General features: G+C 52.6%; 2 protein-coding genes across 2 annotated transcripts in view; one reads left to right on the top strand and one right to left on the bottom strand.

Moving 5' to 3' along the window:
- LOC129510211 (translation initiation factor IF-2-like) overlaps nt 1–9,884 on the bottom strand; it is a 46,840-nt gene extending 36,956 nt beyond the window's left edge. Inside the window, exon 1 of the mRNA XM_055326187.1 lies at nt 9,541–9,884. Within this exon, the coding sequence (XP_055182162.1) occupies nt 9,541–9,884 (344 nt within the window). The remainder of the gene's footprint in view (nt 1–9,540) is intronic.
- Nucleotides 9,868–19,660, top strand: part of PCSK6 (proprotein convertase subtilisin/kexin type 6) — a 182,069-nt gene continuing 172,276 nt past the window's right edge. The window contains 2 exon segments of the mRNA XM_055326425.1: nt 9,868–9,930; nt 9,932–10,195. Of these exon segments, the coding sequence (XP_055182400.1) occupies nt 9,883–9,930; nt 9,932–10,195 (312 nt within the window). The 5' untranslated portion in view covers nt 9,868–9,882.

The following is a 19,660-nucleotide window of genomic DNA, read 5'->3' as shown; positions in this document are numbered from 1 at the left end:
CGTGGCTGCCAGTGAGCTTGGGTGGAGAGAAAACACAGTGGGAAGGATTTTGGCTGGGTTGGGGATTTGGAAAACTGGGACTATAAATAGTGAAGAAGATGCAAAAAGCCTCAAGTGCATTTTGGAAGCCGTAAACGTACCACATAGATCCAAGCAAGATAACAGGGACCATTTAGGTTTTAGTAACATCTAAATGTAACTCGGCATGGTGCCTGACCGCCCCACGCTTCTGCTGTCACCACAACCCCTGCCAGCATCTGCCAAGCTGAGGATACACATCTTGAGGACGTTGGCTGCCAGTTTGCGAGCTGCAAGGGCTGCCCTAATCTTGCACGGATGAACTCACTCACTCTCTATAAAGAGGTACCACTTTAAGTATTGAGAAGGATGGAGGGAACCAAGGCCTGGGATCATAAGCCACCTGTCCAAAGTGACACAGCCAGCAAGAGCCAGGCTGGATTCCATGCTTTGCCCAGAGCCCACACCCCTAAACAATGCCCACCATGCCTCAGAGACTCAGTGGCAGAGGCCCACACTCAAGCAATCCCATAGGAAGTAACAGTAAAATCAGCAGAAAAATCAAAGCAGCATGTGGAAAGGAACAGAAGCCTCTGTCTTGCTTCTTGGGGTCTGTGGCCACCAGCCTTCTTTCGTCTACACAGAGCTTGTTTCACTTCCTGCGTTGACTTGTCATAAAGTCCCTCTGCGCTCCCATGGTCCCAGCTCAGCCAGCCTGAAGCCTGTCCCGGTCACAGGTCTGTCTGGCACCAACCGAGACCCAGATCTTAATGCCCTTGCCCTATGTCTGCTGCCAGCTCCTGGATTAGCTACAATTGGGTCTTCTGTTCTTGACTCTTTCAGGAAAATGCTGTCACCTAATATTGAGGGAAGGATAACCTGGAAAGGGTGACATTTAGGATTATAGCTGGCTATTCCATTTGTAGAAAAAAATCTGGGGTCCTAATTGATTTTTTGTTGTTGTTGTTTTGTTTAAACCTATTGGAGGGATCCCAGTGGCGCAGCGGTTTGGCACCTGCCTTTGGCCCAGGGCGCGATCCTGGAGACCCGGGATCAAGTCCCGTGTCGGGCTCCCGGTGCATGGAGCCTGCTTCTACCTCTGCCTATGTCTCTGCCTCTCTCTCTCTCTCTCTCTGTGACTATCATAAATAAATAAAAATTAAAAAAAAAATAAATAAACCTATTGGATTCCCTTTAGAGCAGCGCCTACCCTCATCAGATGAGCCAATCCCTTCCCCAAGGTGCTGGAAGAAGAAAATCCTTGGACTAGATCTGAGATCCTGTTTTGTTTAAACAGGGGTATAGCAAGCCCACGAGGACTAAAGTTTCATCACACCAGTGAAAAGCGGGGGCGGCCCAGGGAGCCCCGCAGATTGGAAAGCAGCTGCTGAGGCCCAACTCCCAGCCGGACAGTGAGCTGGGTGTGAGAGATCCCGTCACCACTCATCATGGTTGGGCCACAAAGCATAAGGCAATATACCCAAGGTGAGCAATTCTCCCTGGGAACAAAGATGGGGAGGGTTGGCACATGGGAGAGGTACTTTTGGTTACAGAAAGCTTCACAGAGGAGGGGACCTGTGGTGTAGGCCTGTGAGTGTGAATCTGAGTGTGCAGGAGAGCCAAGAAAGGCATGCCTCAGGAGAAAGTGGTGAAAGTCAAGCTGCCCGGGCCTGAATGGCTAGTCCAGGTGGGAATAGTATTCAGCCCCATGGCAGGGCAGGAAGAGCAAGAAAGAGCACCTGCTGGCGAAGGCCATGAGGGCTGTGTCCCTGAGTGTGGGTGTCACCCTGTCGGCTGCAAAGACTTGAAATGGTCTAAGGAAACTGAGCCTCAGGTCAGTGCGTTGGGGGGGGACCACAGGCTGGGGGCAGATTCACCATGTGGGAAGTGTGAGGCATGACGAGGGCCTCGGCAGGGCTGGGGATGGGAAGGAAGGAACGGGAAGAGAGATTGGAATCAGGTAGCAACTATTTGAGGTTGCTGAGAGAATGGCACTTCTGTGAACACCTCAGGGGACCTCAAAGCCAGGGTCTGGGCAGGTTGGAAGTGAGAAAGCTGATGAAGGTCACTCTATGTTTAAGGGGCTGGAGACGGTGATGATGTTGAGGAGGAAGATAAAGATGCGGGAACCAAGGTGTGGCCCTCTGAAGGCAGGAAGGCTGCCTACAGATACAGGCTTGAGAAGCACTGAGGAGAGGCTGGTTGGAGCAGTGGGTGTGTTCCTCCTCAGACTTCCACTCCTCTTGGGATCAAGTCCAAATTCCTGCCAGGGTTAAAGAGGCTGTCACAGCCCAGCCTCTGGCTGTCCTTCCTGTCTCCTTTTAGTCCTTTCCCTCTGCCTTTTCTACCACACCACCTTCCTCCAGCCTCAGGCCCTTTGCACATGCTGGCCCCACTATCAGGTACACTGCAGGGAGGTGGGTAACACATCTAGGGATGGGGGAGACTTGCTAATCTCAGCTTCTCTATTGTCAGCGTCACCAATTCCCTTATTGTGAATGGTGTGGTTTCTAAGCTTCCCACTTAGACCTGACTGATGGGCCACTCCTCCGGGTATTTTCTGTTTATTTCTTTGAGCTCATCTTAGAAATCACTTCCTTCAGGAAGCCTGGGCCACCTGGTTCAATGCTCTTCTAGAACTGACAGACCCCATGGGGTGTGGTAGAGGGAGACCGTATGAGATCTTAGGGGCTTCCTAAGGACTTTAATTTTGCTCTGCGTGAGACTGGAGGCCTTGGGAGAACTCTGAGCCAAGGAGCTGCCTATCTGACCTTCATTTTCATGTCATCCTGTGCTGAGGCTTGTTTCAAGGGCCAAGGGCCTAATAGGGGAGCATTAGGAGGCCACTGGATTCCACCAAATGAGGGATGACAGTGGTAGCATTGGGAGTGGTGACAAGTGGTCAGACTCTCCTCAGATTTCCTTGGTAGAAATAATTGGATTCACCGAGGCCCAGGAGCAAGTGTGAGGGGAGGGGTCAAGGAGGCCTACGGGCTTTGGAGCTGCCCTTTACAGTGACAGGGAAAAGTAGGGGTGGGGTGGGACAGGGAAGATAAGGAGCTTGGTTTTTGTGATGTGCCTTAGATACCCTGGTGGAGAAGTCATCAGCCATCTGGAGCTCAGGAGCTCAGGTCAAGCCAGCAACTCATGATGGGAACTATCAGCATGTAACAAGTACCCACAGTTACAGGAATGGTTAACATCACTGGGGAGTGAGGAGGAGGGAGAGGGAAGAAGCCCTAGAACTGGGCCTTGGGCACTCAATGCTAAGAAGGACCGGTCAATGGGGATGGGGAGGGGTAGCCACCGACCTGGGAAGAGAAGCAGGCAGGTGGTAAGGGGTGTCCTGAAGGCCACAGGAGGAATGATTCAGGGGCAAGAGGAGCTCTGCAAGTCAAATGCTGCAGGAGGGGCTCCTAGGACCAGGACTCTGACCTGACCACTGGATTTAGCAGCTCAGGGAATGCTGGTGATGGTGACAGAGCACTGGCATGTAGCCTGCTTGAAGTGAACTCAAGACAGGACTTTAGAGAAGCTGAGAGCGCATGAAGGCAGCTCTTTTGAGCATTTTGTTTTGCTATGAAGGGAAGAAAGGAAATTGAAGGGTAGCTTCCATGTATTTCTAAGGTTTGTTTTTTTTTTTAATTTTTAAAGATGGATAGAATACCAGTATGTTTGTTGTGAAATAGAGAATTTCTTTTTCTGTAACCTCTCCTGAATTCAGCAGGAGAAAGTCAGCCAAGAGAAGTGCACAGGGATAATCCAGCAATTGGTGCAGGGACCCCCTTGTGAGATAGGGTGGGGTCGGGCAAGACTAGAGTGGGTTGCTCTGAAGGAGAAGGGCGTGCCTATGTACAGCAAGGGGTGGGGAGGGAAAGGCAGAACCACAGGGCAGGTGCAGGGGGTGGGGAAGGTCTCTCCTTGGAAGGAATTAATAAGGAAGCCAGCAAGGGAGGGGGTGGTGGTGTGGGTGGGAGTTGCAGAAAGAAGGTAGATACTGCCATTGAGAACAGTGGATTTTGGTTTTCAGTATGATTGCAGAAGTGTGTCATGAGGAATGTCAAATGAATGTCAAAGACCGGGGTGGTTTTGTTTCTTCTCCAACTGTGGTCTGTCCGTCGGTGGGTCAGTCGGTTGATTGATTGGCTGCCACTTCGGGTACAGCTGCTGAGTCAGGAGGGAGCTGAGTCCAGGGTGACACTCAGGTGAAGACTGAAGGGACCTTTTACAGGACCTTGCTTGTGAAGAAAGGAGGAGGGAGAGAGAGATGCTATGAATGGGCAAGGGGGTGAGGGTGCCTTTATAGGGTAAATATGCTGCGGAGGGGACAATCTGGGGAGAGGAAGAGATGACTGGGTCAGGAGTGTGGGCAACTAGCAGAATAAGATCCACGGAGGGAGGACCGCCATAGGGACCAGGCAACGGGGAGGGGCAGGAGGACAGAACAGTAGCAGTGTTTGTGCCTTCTGGCCTTTGTTTCCTTGCAGGAAGAGAGAAGCTGGAGGGTGAGATCTGCTTTCCAGGAGGGGAGCTTTCCAGGGAGAATCTAAACGCCAATTCCGCCGCCCTCTGCCGCCAGGCTACTTCATTTGCGTCCCCTGGGATGCACTTTCCCCACTATTTCCACACCCAGGCTCCCAAGTCTAGAAGGGACTCATGTTTAGCTCTTCTTCTCCTTGGCCTGTGACTGCAACCCCCCCCCCCCACTCCCACCTCATCTTCTGCCTCGCTTCATTTGCCATGCCTATGAGGGGAGCCAACTCCTAATTTATTCTCACTCGGGAGAGTACTTAGGCAATGAACCCGAAACTCATCCTGGAGTCAGAGTGATGTCTCCACACAGGAAGAAGATCTCTATCTTGCTACTGATGTGCCAGACTTGGGTAAAATCCACCGTGATCCCGAGGGTCCACCTGGCAAGAGGGTGGGGGGGGGGTTGGCTTCGGGGGCAGCCCCACCCCCTTCCTTCCATCTTTCCCTCCTTTTGATAAATAATCATTTGTAATCCGCCCTGTGTGAGCAGGATCTACAGGAAGGTGATAATAGAAACAGAGAAGGAGATGGTAGACCCGCTGGGTGCCCACCCAACAGCCTTCTTAGAGCAGCCTCTTGCTGCCAACAGATCTCTGGTTTTGCCCAATCTGGGGCAGTAACGTTTCCCCAGAAGAAAAACCAAGGCTGCTACAAACCGACCCGGGTAACACATTCACGTTGCCGATGATGACTTGGCAGATGCGGGTGGGCTTGTGACCCAGTTCTGATCAGGAGGACCTGAGGGAGATGAGCTGGGTGTCCCGCCCTTCCTTCCTTGGATTCTATCTTGAGAGAATTAAGTGCTCCAGTCTGAGGGAGTGGTTTAGGCACAGGAGGAGAAAGCCAGGCAAAGTACAGAGAAGCTATCTTGAGTCCTGGTATCACTGAGATGCTGAATTAACAACTCTGGATCCATCTATCACCAAGATTCCAGTCTGTCAAATAAGCCATTCTTACCATCCATGGTCCTTTTAGCTGGGTATTCTAGTACTTAAAACCAATGGTATTCTAACTGCTGTGGTGACGAGGAAATAAACAATTGTGATTTTCTATGACACATGACTCTGAGTCTCCTGGAAGCCAAGGCAAAAAGGGAAACCAGATCAGTTGCAAAGCTCTCACTGTTCATCGGGACGAGCTCCTGAGTCTCCTGGAAGCCAAGGCAAAAAGGGAAACCAGATCAGTTGCAAAGCTCTCACTGTTCACAGGGAGTTTCTACTTCTTCTGCTCCTAAGTTCCTTGTTTGACACTAAATTTCCATGTGGGAGTTTATGAAAGGAACACTAAGATACGTAATTGTGAGATAATTGTTTTGCAGGAGAAGCAGTTTTTACAAGGCTCTTTCTTAAGACAATGAGGATCTAGATATAAAGGGAAAGTCTAACCAGGGAGGCAAAGAGTGGGAGGGCGTGGAGTGGGCTTTGTGTTGCTGCACCTCCTTCCCCACCTCAGATGGTCAAACCTCCCCCTGAGCCACCTTGCCACCCGCTCCCAAAAGTAGTAGAGTCTATCATGAATACAGAGCCCACCATCAGAGGAAGTGACAAGATATGTGGGCATTAACACAGAGTGTGAGGCAGGGCTCCAAGAAGGATGGAGAAGGGGAAGCCCCTGACCCCACCGCTCAGAGGGAGCAGCTGTGGGTGGGACTTGGGATGGATGAAAAGGAGAGAAAAAAGAAGTGTGAAAGGGAGAAAGTGGAACCAGCTGGGGACTGCTGGTTTGTTGCAACCCGGGGAAAGGTTTCTCTGGGACTAAGGTGACAGGGTGGGAGGCAGGGAGAGGTCTGATCCTTCTGAGGCCCTCCCTTGATGGGGATACTAACATTTGAGAAACAGGCAATGGATAAAGGGGAGAACATTATGTCCCTGTGAATTCCTCAGAGGGACACAATGTGCAGCCTTGTCCATTCCATCCCACTCACTCTAGGGTTCCTGGTGCCCGACAGCAGCATGGTCACCATTGTCACCACTGCTGAGTGCTTAGGAGCAGGTGCAGGACAAGGGGCTCTATATGCATCAGCTCCTGTTGGCCTCCCAGGGTGCTGCCCAGGGACAGCAGCATTACTGCCATTTCCAGCAGAAGACACTGGAGCAGCTCTCCTGAGGTGGCACATGAATCGCAGTGAAGCTGGGCTCTGAGTGCAAGCATGTTCTTCTTCAATATCCTGAAGGTGGTGCCCATCAGACATTCTTTGAGGGATTCCACCCTGGCCCACGGAACCTAGCACATTTCCAGAATGCAGTTTATCAGTACAGTGTTTATTACTTAAATGGACACAACGTTTGCATCAGATTCTGCTTCAACACACCCCAGGAGGGTATGGGAAGTCTTCCTCCATCCAGGTCCTGGCCATACTGGGCATTTCTTGGCCCCAGCTTTGCCATCCTGTACTTGCTCTGAAGGGGATCAAGTGTGAGCATGGGGACACAAAATTCAATAACAGCTTTCCAGTGATGACCCCTCCTCTTGTCCAATTTGGGAAAATTCTAGTATAAATATCACATCTTTGTATTAGCATTTCTAAAACTTGTGAAATGTGACCAGATCCCAATAATCTTTCTGGTCCATGTCTTGTCCATTTCCAGGCCATCTGGCGCTAGGGAAGCAGGATCAGCCCTCTCACCCCCATCCACCCTGGCCCCTACCCCGAGTTGTGTGACCCTTGAGGGCCATCTAGAAAGCTGGAGTCTATGTGAGTAAATCCTCTCCTGCAGGAAGACCGCCAAGTTTTATTACAGATCCTATCACAAGGCAAGGACTGGTGATTGAACTAATCCTGTCACTGTGTAAATCAATAAGAAACCCACAAGAGGTGATTTGATTTAGGAGGTTCGTTTTGGGAAGCTGGTCTCCCTATAACATTGAAGCCAAGACAGTGCCCGAGCACTTTGGTGATAAACGCAAAATTTAGTCCAAAAGGATCAGATCTGTTAATAAAAATAAATTCAGATCCCACCAAATAAAAATTCTGATGCATTTTAGCCTCCTCAGTTCAGTGGGCTGAATCCCTTAATCTACCAAATTATTATGGAAAAACCCTTATCTCTGCCTGTCAAAATCACTGCTGTCTTGGGGGGACTCTCTTGGGAGGGATGAGTTGGTTCATAATAACTTAGATTATGTGCAGTGTAGCATTATCTTAAAGAGGGTCACACGCTTGAAAAAGTCTAACACAAGATCTGGGACAGAGCTGAGACACAGTCCAGGTGACAGGTGTTGCCCAGATGTATTGTTGGGAGGTGACAGAGTGAGGCCTCTAATCCAGCCCCTTGACTCAGTCCAGTGCCCCGTCTCTGTGAACAGCTAGAGTGACCTTGGGAAGAGAGAGGCTGAGGGTTCTGATTATGTTTCTGCCGGATGGGGATGGTGTACCTTCCTCTAGGGCAGCATCGCTTACCCCAGGGCTTCCTCCTTTTTTTTTTTTTTTTTTAAGATTTTATTTATTCGTGAGAGACACACAGAGAGAGGCAGAGATATAGGCAGAGGGAGAAGCAGGCTCCCTGTGGGGAGACCAATGCGGGACTCTATCCTAGGACCCTGGGATCACACCCTGAGTCGAAGGCAGGTGCTCAACCACTGAACCACCCAGACATCCCTGGCCTCCTGTCTCTTAAGTTGGGGGTGGGGGGGGGCAAGTGTCCAGGCCGTCTGGAAGAGGGATGCAAGGGGCCTGCATCCTGCAGTGTGGGGCAGGTCTCAAGTATCTGCCCAGGGAATGGACCCCACTTGGCCAGGGAAAGGAAGGTGGGAGAAGCTGCATCTAGTGCAAAAGAGAAACATGTAGGAACTCAGTCCTCTGATTCCAAGAGGGGCCCCTGGTAGGAGCCCTTGTGAACAAAGATTTGGCTTGTCCCTGTTGGGCCTCCCACCACACCTCGGTTCTCCCACCTCCATTCAGGGTGACTCACGCCTGCAGAAAGGATGAATCATGTGGGTTACGAAACCAGAGGGCTCCTGAGAGGGAGGCTAGAAAGGACCTGAGGACGCCACCTCCATGAATCCTGCTTTCTCCCCACCCCTCCTGCCCCTCATTGCCCAACCTCTACCTGCCAAGCCACAGACTCAAGTGAGCTCTATACAGGAATTTCTTCTAGAAACCGAACATCAGTGGTTTTGCCTTCCCTCCTCAAGGCATCCTCGGCCTATGTTTTGTTTCCTCTCCTGTATAAATGGGGGTAAAGACTTGCTTTCCACAGGAGCCTGGTTGGGACCAACAGGTCTTGAAAGTAATGGGAGAAGAGATTCAAAGGGGTCCCTGCCTCTCACCATTTTCATGTTCACAGTATGAACATTTCTGTAATTCTCCAAGGTGCACCAAATAATTACCCAGAGCATTCTAGGTTGCTCCTGGCAATAGGGACAAGCGTGATTCAACTCACTTTCCCACTGACTCGTCCCAGCTCAGTGGGAGCTTTTAAGAGTCTACGCAAATGAACACCTACCGTGTGGCGGGCCCTGAACTCGTAAAAAAACACACGTTTATGGACAGCTCACTGCGTGGCAAGAGCTCATGTTATCCTCAAAACAGCCCTGCGGGATAGATACTGTTCTCATCCCCATTTACAGGTGGAGCCCTGCTCTCAGCGAGGTGGGCGAGGCGCCCTAGATCACAGCCCGCGGGGCGGGCCGCTGGGGGATTCACCTGTACCACCTGCCTCGCGGTGGGCCGTCGCCCGGGGCTGGGCTGGCAGGTTTCTCCTGCGCACTCCCTGAACCCGGCTCACCCGGCCAGTGTCTCTGCCCCGCTTGCCCTGCCTCTTCAATCAGGCCTCGTTGGGACGGGGCCGTGACAGCCTTTCCTTGTGGCTTCTCTCCCCGAGAGCCCAGAGCCCCTGCGAGCGCACCACGTCACACGGAGATGAGCGAGGCCGCCCTGCGCCCTGCGCCCTGCGCCCTGCGAGGAGATGAAAGCAGAGCTGGTGACCGGGGCTTCCAGGATGCCCGACGGTGGGAGGGCGTCCGCCTCGGCCGCGGGTCTGGACTCACCTGCGCGGCCCCGGGGCCCCGGCGGCTCCCGGGAGACCCTGCGGGGCCCGGGCCTCCCGGCCGGCCTGTTCCGAGAGCCCCCAACGCCGGCGAGAAGTTCCCCGGCGGGGGGCGTCTGGGGCTCGCCGGGTCGGGGCCCGGGTCCGGGTGCGGCCGCTCGAGCGCGGGCCCAGGGGCGCCACCCGGCCGCGCGGGCGGGAACGCGCCGCGGCCGCCTCCGCCTCCCTCGCTCCCGCCCGCAGCGGCGGCGGCGGCGCTTCCCCGGCGCGGAGCGGCTTTAAAAGGCGGCACCCCACCCCCCGGCGCACTCGCCGCTCGGGCGCCGCGGAGCCTGCCGCTGCCATGCCTCCGCGCGCGCCGCCGCGGGCCCCCCCGCCGCCGCCCCCGCCGCCGCCGCCCCGCCGCCGCGGACGCCGCCGCCGCCGCCGCCTCCCCCGCCGCCGCGGACGCCGCCCCGGGGGCAGCCGGCGGGCCCGGGCCCCGGCCGCCCGCGCCTTGCCCCTGGCGCTGGCTGCTGCTGCTCGCGCTGCCCGCCGCCTGCTCCGCGCCGCCGCCGCGCCCCGTCTACACCAACCACTGGGCAGTGCAGGTGCGGGGCGGCCCGGCCGAGGCGGACCGCGTGGCCGCGGCGCACGGCTACCTCAACTTGGGCCAGGTGAGTGCGCCGGCCCCGCGCGCCTGAAACTTTCCCGGCCGCCGGGGGGCGCGGCGCGAGGGGCTCCTCCTTCCGGCCGGCGGGGGCCGAGGGTCCCGGCGGGCTCGGCCCGCGCGGTCGGGGGCAGCCGAGGCGCCGGCCGGGGGTCGCTCGGCGGGACCCCCGGGGAGCTTGCGGGGGGCGCCCGGGGGGCAGTCCGGCGGGCCTGGGGCTCGGCGCGGGCACCTGGCGGGCGCGGCGCGGCGCGGCGCGGCGGGGCGGGGCGGGAGCGGGGCGGGAGCGGGTCTCGCCCGGGCGCTGTCCTCAGTGGCCCCCAAGCTCTCCCTGGTCCCGAGCCCCGGCTCCTCCACGCAGGACCCGCCGCCCTCCACGGACTGCGCGGGGCTCCAGACCCTGAGCGCGCCCCGGGACGTCCCGCGGGGGCCGGGCGGCGACAGGAGCTCGGCCCGGAGTCCCGGTGTCCGCGGTTCCCGCGGTTCCCGCGGTTCCCGGAGGGGAGGGAGGGCAGCTCGTGCCGGAGCCTGGAGCCTGGAGCCTGGAGCCTGGGGCCTGGGGCCTGGGGCCTGGGGCCTGGAGCCTGGAAGCAGCCCAGCCGTCGGAGGCTTTGGGGACAGCTCAGGACTCTGCAGCCGCGCGGGGCGGGGCGGGGGGTGGCGGCTGTGGGGGGGGGGGGTCCTGCGTAGAAAACCCCTCCGGCAGGGGGGAATTGGCTTTGTTTCTAGGCTTCCAGTGGCAGCCCTCCGCATACTAGCCATATGACCTTAGGCAAGTCACTTCCCCATCATCTTCGCGTGTAGCGTCGGTGCCCGCGTGTGTGGGCTGCAGTTGTTGAGAAAATCCAGCATTGGCTGGCAGCAAAACCCCGGGCCAGGGCTTGACCCTGGTCGGTGAGCCCAGAGCCCTCCCATGGCCTGGGCTGTCGCTGGTACTCTGTTCCTGGTACTCTGTTCGTAAGAGAGGACAAGCCCTGGGCACGAAGGTGGCATAAGTCCAAAGAACTGCTGGGGCAGGTCCCCTTTCCCTGACCCAACCCCATAGGGTGGCAATGGGGCAAGGGGTTGATTTATGACAGGTGGAGGGGCTGCAGCAGACCCAAGCGTGCCATTCCAGCAGGGGACCTTTCAGTGTGCAGTTAACAAATCTCCTACAAAACTATATGCACTTAGAGGATCAGGCGAAACGGCAGGGAAGCGCCAGCTCATAACTCAAACTGTAGTGTCAGGCAGAGTTAAATTTAGTTTCATCATTATCTGTGACAGAAGCCAGCAAAGTGTGATGTGGCCCTAATGTAAATGACATTTCTTCTGGATCCTGAGTCCTGCACAGATGCTGCTAATGGGAGATGTGTGGCCTCCTGGAAAAGTAAATTCTGCCGCTTGCTCTGTACTTTTACATGGTGGGTCAGAGTGTTTCTGGGAGAGTGCCGTCCTATCTTTTGTGTATCTATATCTATCTATATCTATATTGACAGCTCGGGTCTCTTCAAACACCCTGTGATTGAAGATTTTGCCTTTGGGGAGCACTGGCTTCGTTTCTGCCCGTGGTTCCTAAATCTCCCTGGCTGATGGTCCAGACCGGGTTCCATCCCCATTCATTGCCAGGGCCCCCCGGCTCCAGCTACACTTCACTGCTCTGCCCAGGTGGCCTGGCAATTTGTCTTCCGCTAAAAGTGACTCTTAAGCTGCACGGTAAATTACAAAGTGCCTGGGTTTCTGGCTCCTATAATTAAAGAAGCAGGGGGGAACTGAAGTTGAGCTGTAAGGCTCCGGGATGTTGCCACGGGAGGCACACACAGTGATTCCCCCATCAAAGCTCTTGTCCAGCAGAATCAAACATGCCAGGGCTTTGAAGACCACTTCCGTCAGGCTCACTGAGTTGAGTTTCATATGCAGAGTTCGGCTGTTCTCATTTTGTCCGTTGGGGAGGTTCCTTCAGGTATGTAGCTGCCCCGACCTGGGACATTCTGGAGAGTCTCTCAATGTCTCCTCAGCTCTGTCCAGGGCTGCCAGGGTGGGCTGCACGTAGCCCGGTCGCCCAGCTTGGGAGGCAGGGCACTGGGGGAGGCACCTTGGGGATCTTTGCAAACGGAGGGATTAGTTGGTTGGGGATCCAGGGTGTGTGAGAGATTACTCAAGGAGAGCCTATTACTCTTTATTCCAAAACCAGCTTTTCTCCCTCCCTCCCCCAAGTGAACTACTAATGTGGAAAAGGCCTGGAGCATTCCAACCTCTACCTACTCTATAAGAACTCTTTAAAAACCTTATTTGCCTTTTTCAGCCAGGAGAATTTGTGACTCATAAATATGATGTAGATATTATTAGCTTTGATTTATGGACAAGTAAACCAAGGGGAAGCAAGGCGTGGAAGCCGTTTGTGTCTACATGGTGCGTGTCGCCTCTGACAATTATGCTCTTTGTTTCCTGCTACATTCTCTGGTCTGAGTGTCCTTTGTGTGACTCTTTCCCTTACCCTTAATGGGCAGTTAGTGTTTTGCCTGATACCTGCCCTGAACTCACAGCCCTCCTTTTCTCCTAGGTCTTTGCGATGCTCTAACTCCTGGATCGATTGTTTTAGTTTCTTTCATGGCAACTAAGAACCTGATTCCGTGTATTTACATACATGTACACAAATTGAGACAGGTGGTTATTCACCTTTCTTGGACACGGTAGCCTTTCAGATTGATCAAGGCTCTGGATCTCCTGTGAAAAATATGCATTGTCAGGAAGTGGAAAGATGAGCCTCATTTTTACTCCTTTATCACAATACTTGAGGTCCCATATAATGCACCACAATGTAAAAAAAAAAAAAAAAAAAAAAAAAAAGAAAGAAAGAAAGGATGGAAGGAAGGAAGAAAGACAGAAAGATAGACAGAAAAGTTTGGAAGAGTCATGTCATTATTGGCAGATGGTACAACTAACTGTAGATAATCCAAGAAAACCCAGAGGCTGTTATAACGAGTCATAGAGTTGAGCAGGGTGCATGATCGACAGTAGCAACCTATTCAACAGCAATATCTGAGAAGATAAAAGAAATCATAATACACTCTAGCATAAAAGCTGTTAGAAAGCTAGGAATAAATTTTTGGGGAAAAAAAGGTGAAATTTACCCAGAGAAGATTATAAAATATTTGAAAGATGTATTCATAGGTCTGAAGTAATGGAGGGATAAGCCATGTTCCTGGACAGGAGGACTGATTATCACATGCTCTCCCCCCATTAATCTCTAAATTCAGTGTAATTTAGTTGACATGCCAACAGGGTTTTATATAGGATAAGAAATCATACAAACGAATGCTAAAATTCACATGGAAGAGTAAGTTCCCAGAATCCCTGAGACTACTCTGAGAAGGGAGGAAGGAGGAAAAGGAGGGGAGTGTGCTCCGCCAGGGAGCAGAACTTCCCATGAAGCTGGGGTGATCATGACAGTTGGACATTGGCCCAGGGATGATCCCATCCAACAGTGGAATCAACTCAAACCCAGGCACGTATGGGAACTTGTATATGCGAGCAGAAGAGTTATGTGAACAGAAGAGTTACAAATGCACGGGGAAGGATGGGCATTTCAATTAGTGGCACTGAGACAGTTGACTCAGGAAAACAATCAGATCCTTACCTCATCCCCACACTACACAACAGTAAATTCCAGCTAGAAATAACCATAAAGGTATTCGAGTGGAATACCTTTATGACATTGGGACAGGAAAGGATTTCTTAAACAAGATATGAAAGGAACAAATAAAGGAAAAGATGGATCCGTGAAAAGTTCTGAATAACAAACACATAAACATAACAGACACATAATCATAAAAGAATTTAAAAGCTTACAACAGACTAAAAAATGTTAATAACATATAACACACAGGTTAGTGCATCAATTATTTAAAAAGCTATAAATCAATAAGCAAAAGAGAAATGGCAGGTAGAAAAATGGAGAAGTATATGAATAGAGAATTCAGTGCCCGATGTGAAGCATCCACATCAAGTTCAGGTTAGTAGTAGCCTCTGAGAAGGGAGAGAAAGAAGGAAGAGACTAGGAGATGGATGTCACGTGGCCAGTAAACATGAGAAAAGCCACTTAGCCTCCCTGGGAGTTATGGGGACAACCCAACATGAGGCAGTAACGAGACCACTGCACACCCTCAGATTGGCAGATGTGGGCAAGTGTTGGCAAGGATATGGAGCCATGGAACTTCCAGATGCTGCTGGTGGGAGTATAAATCGGTAGAACTACTTCAGAGAGCAATTTGGCACTTGACAGTGAGGTAGGTAGAATTGTATCAGCAGGTTCACATCCAGGCTTCTACTAGAGAGAAGATCTTGCACAAGAGCACAGGGAGCAGGGTGACGTCACAGGGGCATTTTTTTTAAATGAAGGGAAATACAACCTAAATATCCATCGGTAGAAGAATGGAGAATTAAATCAAAATAGTCACGTGATAGAATGCTATATAATAGTTAGGAATTAGCCAGATACGCATCTGCATAGAGAAGTCTCAAAAATGATGTTGAGCAGAAAGGCACATTGCAGATGCACAGTGTGGTAGTACTTATGTAAATTTTAAAGAGCACACTAAGTAATTTTAAAGCTTTTTAAAAAAAATTTATTTATTTATTCATGAGAGACACAGAGAGAGAGAGAGGCAGAGACACAGGCAGAGGGAGAGGGAGAAACAGGCTCCATGTAGGGAGCCCGACATGGGACTCGATCCCAGGTCTTCAGGATAAGGCCCTGCACTGAGGGCTGCGCTAACCCGCTGAGCCACCCAGGCTGCCCCACACTAATTTTATGTTATGTATGAATGCTTACACATGGAGGAAGTATCCAGCTCAAGTCTGGGTTAGTAGTAGCCTCTGAGAAGGGAGGGAGAGGGGAGAGACCAGGAAAAGAATGTCAAACTTTATCTGCAGTGTTCTAATTCATAATATTCATATATAAGTACAAATCTGTATATATAACATATAAATGATATACAAAATTGTGTCTCCGCATTTTGTGCTTTCTTTCTATCACACATGTATATATGTACAGACACACGTATGTATACATGCACACACATATATACACCTACACACACGTACATACACGTAGGTGTAGATATACATGAAATGTTCAAGGGGAAAAAAAGAAAAGAAAATCGCACATCATACACACATGTCCTGGTGTTCCTGTGTTGCCTGAAGCCTGTCGGTGGGCACACAGGTGCCTGTGGGCCTGGGGTAAGAAGCCAGTGCTTTAGACTACCTCCAGAGCTGGGCCAGTCTGCTTGTCAAGCAATTGGTGGCCTGGGGAACTGGAATGCTTGGCTTAGATCATGGGGCTGTTTGGACAGAGCCAGACTTAGAGTGCTGGAACCCTCCTACTAGGCTTCTTTCTCCTTCATTTTTTTTTAATTTTTATTTATTTATGATAGTCACACACAGAGAGAGAGGCAGAGACATAGGCAGAGGGAGAGGCAGGCTCCATGCACCTGGAGCCCGATGTGGGATTCGATCCCGGGTCTCCAGGATCGCGTCCTGGGCCAAAGGCAGGCACCAAACCGCTGCGCCACCCAGGGATCCCTTCTTTCTCCTTCAGAGCATCTTCTGCCCACCTGGCCCTCACTCTAATCTATGTGCATTGCAACCTTCGACAGTGATGGCTCCAAGAATAGACAGGTTGTCTGTGTGAAAAGGATGGCAACAGGAAATTCTCACAAACCAAATCATGACATCTCAGCATCTTTAGCTTTTGGAAGTGATGTTTATCTAAAAAGTGGCACTCAGACACCATACTTTCCCTTGCATTTTTGCTTTGCCTGGGGTATTGAGCTAATTTGTTGGTTCTGAATCTGAACATAAAAAGGCAGGCTGGCTGCCAGGGCCCCTAAAACATCTGAGAGCCTTAAATGATTTTGAACTTGCCTTAAATAGTTTTGCTTAAAATAGCTACCAAGTGGGACATACCTGGCCCAGAATTTCAGGTGGGCCTACATAATTCACTTGTCAGCAGAGGAAAATTATCATGCTGCAGGCAGCTTGTTCTTACAATTTAAAAAAGAAGAAGAAAAGAAACTGAAGCTTTAGCCAGGTGTTAAAATAATGGGCCAGCATTTGTTCCACCCAGAGCGCTGGGGGCTTGAGATGGACAAGGAGAAGCCCAGACTAGCAGTCACCTGTGACCTAGTTATCTGGTTTTGATTTTCAGTTTGAGGCTGCCTTGCCTTTATGCTCTGAACCAAGAGCCATGTGCACGGCTGGCCTGGGAGCAGAAAGGAAGAGGTTCCGGGTGTGAGGTGGGTGGGTACAGACCTGAGTGGGATTGTGAAGCTCGAGGCCTCACACCGTCACATTTGACATCTTTCTTCAGTTTTAAGTAGGTGGACTGCCCTGGTAAGTCACCGGGGTTGTGATAGAGTTGCCTGGAGCTGAGTACCTATGCATAGAGCCAGGTGACCAGGCAAGACTCAGAGTCAGGCCAGAGCGGATGGCTCAGGGGGCTCAGTGGAGAGTCTACTTCTCTCTCCTTCTTCTGCCCCTCCCCCTCTCAAATAAATAAATGAGTTAGATTTAAGAAAAGAAAAAAGAAAAACATATATCTCTCCATTTCGGAGGGGAAAATAAAACCACTCCAATTCCTCCCACTCTTTTTAGGACAGATGCTACACTCAATTGCTCGAACTCTGCACATTATCTACCAGACTAATCATCCCTTGCTGCAGACCTCCTCTCTGGGTGGTCCATGTCTACGGAAGGGATGGTCTGCCCTGGTGTCTGAGCTCAAAGCCCGGAAGTTACGGCTGCCTCCATGCCTCCCATCTGGTCTGTAACTCGGCTTGTCTCATTGGTCTCCTGGATGGCTCTCAGGTCCCCCTACCTTCTTGCTGCTGCTGCCCAGCACAGGCCAGGACCTCTGTCACCCCTTGCCCGTCTGTCCAGCTACAGGGCCTCTTTCCACCCTGGCCCCAGCTCCAGCTCTGCTGAGCCACTTCATGATCCTGCTTCCATTCAAGCGGCCTCACACTTCCTGCTACCCTGGAGGCCCCTCCCACCCCCTGGCTAGCCCCTCATCCCTCCCGGCCATCTGCAGGCCTGCCCAATTTCCCCAGCCCTTCTGTCAGCCCCGTTGCCCTGACATTGCCCGTTGGCTTGTCTGCTTCTGCCCGTGGGCTCTGGGCTTCCTGGGTCTGTCAAGCCACAGCTGGTCCTCCAGGCTGCTCTCCAAGATCAGTTCAAGTCCTGCCATTTCACTGATGGTGGAGGGGTCACTCCAGGCCAGCGAGAGGACATGCACTCATTTACTCAGAGTTTGCTGGGTGCTCTCATTGGTGTTGGGCCCTCAGAGATAAGAGACGTGGCTCCTGCCTCGCAAGAACCTCTTGGTGGAGGAGGTGGTGAGCATTTGTGAAGGAGCAAGGTCACCTCCTAGGTCTCCACATCGGTTGGATAAGCCATCACCACCTCCACTTTTTAAAATTTTAATCCCTTTCTTTTGGGAGTCACCCAGCCGACTGGCGTCTCCTGGGTTTGTGCTTGTGTTCGTACCTGGGGACGACCCTCCATGTGATGCTCTAGTTTGCTTCTCAGTCAGGGCAGCCACATAGGAGCAAGGCCCAGCAGTGTCCTGGAGACTACCATGGCTGCTTCAGACTTGATGGGTCCTGTCAGCCCATCTAATCCCAGATCTTCCCAATGCCCTTGTGCTTCTGCTGGTGGAGGATTTTGGAGACCCAGCAGCAGGCACAAGGCCCTCTGTCCCGCGCTGCGAAGAACAGGGATGAATAGCCATCAGCTGTTGGAAGGGAGCCTCATGCTCCACGGGATGGGATCAGCAGCTCAGGTTCCCATGGTAACAAGCCCATCAATGCCCTCAGTGTCAAGACAGTACCATTGCTGAGAGGAAGAAACAGTCTTATTGTCTCCCCTTTGGTTGCTTGGGTGCAAACCAGCCATGCTCCCCGCAGGGCCCAATAGCCTCTGGGTGTTGCCCCCCTGCAGCATTGACCTGCTTGCAGAATTGGGGCCAGAAAGCAGCCGTCCTTGGGGCCTTTGAATTGCTGTCACTGGCTGAAATCAGTCATTTACAGAGTCCTTGTTGGGTGAATCTGACTTCTCAATGGGAAGAAACAGCCCAACTGGATCAGGCTCCTGAAGCTCTGAGCGATGAGCCAGACGGCATTTGCCACAGGGGTGGATAAATCTCTGTCCAGTGGTGGCAGGCGGGGTTTTGGCAGGGCCCTTCATTTCCAGACGCTCTCTTTTGTTTCAGAAACTTGTGTTGATGCCTCCTGTGTTCATTCAACCAGAATCTCTTTCTTGCCCACGAGGGGAGGGGGCCCTGAGTACCCCCCATCAGTGATCTCGGCAGACTCTCCAGGGTGGACAGGGTGGAAGGGGCGGACAGAGGGGCCAGCAGGGCTACCTACTTGCCAGGTGAGGGCCTGCAGTTCTCCTTGGCTAGGAGAAGGCTCGCCCTTTCTCATCCTCTGTCCTCCAAGCTGGAAACTGGGACCAACCCACTGGCCACGGCCCTGTCCACTCTGCCTCCTGGCTTCTCCCTTCCAGCTCTGCTGGCTCCTGACACACTCACATTCCCTCCTGCGATGCCTGGGTCACTGCCTCAGTGTTCTCACTGCCTCCCTTCCCAGCCACTTCCCACACCGACCGGCCAGGGCCTCAGCAGCAAAGACCTCATTCCATCCTTTCCCAGCTTTGAACCTGGCAGGTGCTCCTGCATGTCAGGGCCTCTCCCTTTTGGCCCTTGGGGAGCCAACTGTCCCTCTCTCCTGTTCCAGCCTTAACCCAGAACCCTTCCCTTTTGTGTTCCAGCCACTCCTTTGCTGTTCTGGAAACTTTCCCTCTACTTTTTCTTTCTTTTGCCTCCACTGTTAGTTGCAATTGTTCTCACCTGGATGCCCACTCCCTGTATGGTCACCCTGGAGAATGCTACTCTTCAGAATTAGTCAATGTGGCATTTCCAGACCTATCTGCTGCCTGGCAGGCCTGAGCACAGTGTTCTCAGAGCTCTGTGGAAGGTCTCAGCTGGACCCCTACCACCCACCACATGCACAGACATGGCATGGGAGCATCTTGTGGTCCTCATCTCTGTTCACGTCTGCTTCCTAAGGTCCTTGGCCCACTCACTGCCCGCAACCACCTCCCGGCTGTACCTTGTGACTATGTTTCATTAGAAAGGGTTACTGAGTCACTGTGTGCTGGTACTCCCAGCATGACCACCGCCAGCAGACTCCTATAGTATTGCCCCAATGATGAAGAAACTCTGATCTGATCATCACCCCAGCGCCCTAGGAGTGACCCAGTTGAACAAACAGAGGCTTCAAGCAGCTAAGTGCCTTAGTGCAGCTTTTGTAAATTTTGGAGCAAGGCTTTCGGCTTGGACCACTTTGATTCCTGGCCTTACTCACCCACAGTCCCTGTGTCCATGTTAGGAAAGGCTACAGAGAGCCGATGACACCTGAGCTGGCCACGG

Source organism: Nyctereutes procyonoides, unplaced genomic scaffold (genome assembly GCF_905146905.1).
Source record: "Nyctereutes procyonoides isolate TBG_1078 unplaced genomic scaffold, NYPRO_anot_genome, whole genome shotgun sequence".
Lineage (NCBI taxonomy): Eukaryota > Metazoa > Chordata > Mammalia > Carnivora > Canidae > Nyctereutes > Nyctereutes procyonoides.
Note: the sequence above shows the minus strand (reverse complement) of the source record. Positions and strands in the feature narration are given on the sequence as shown.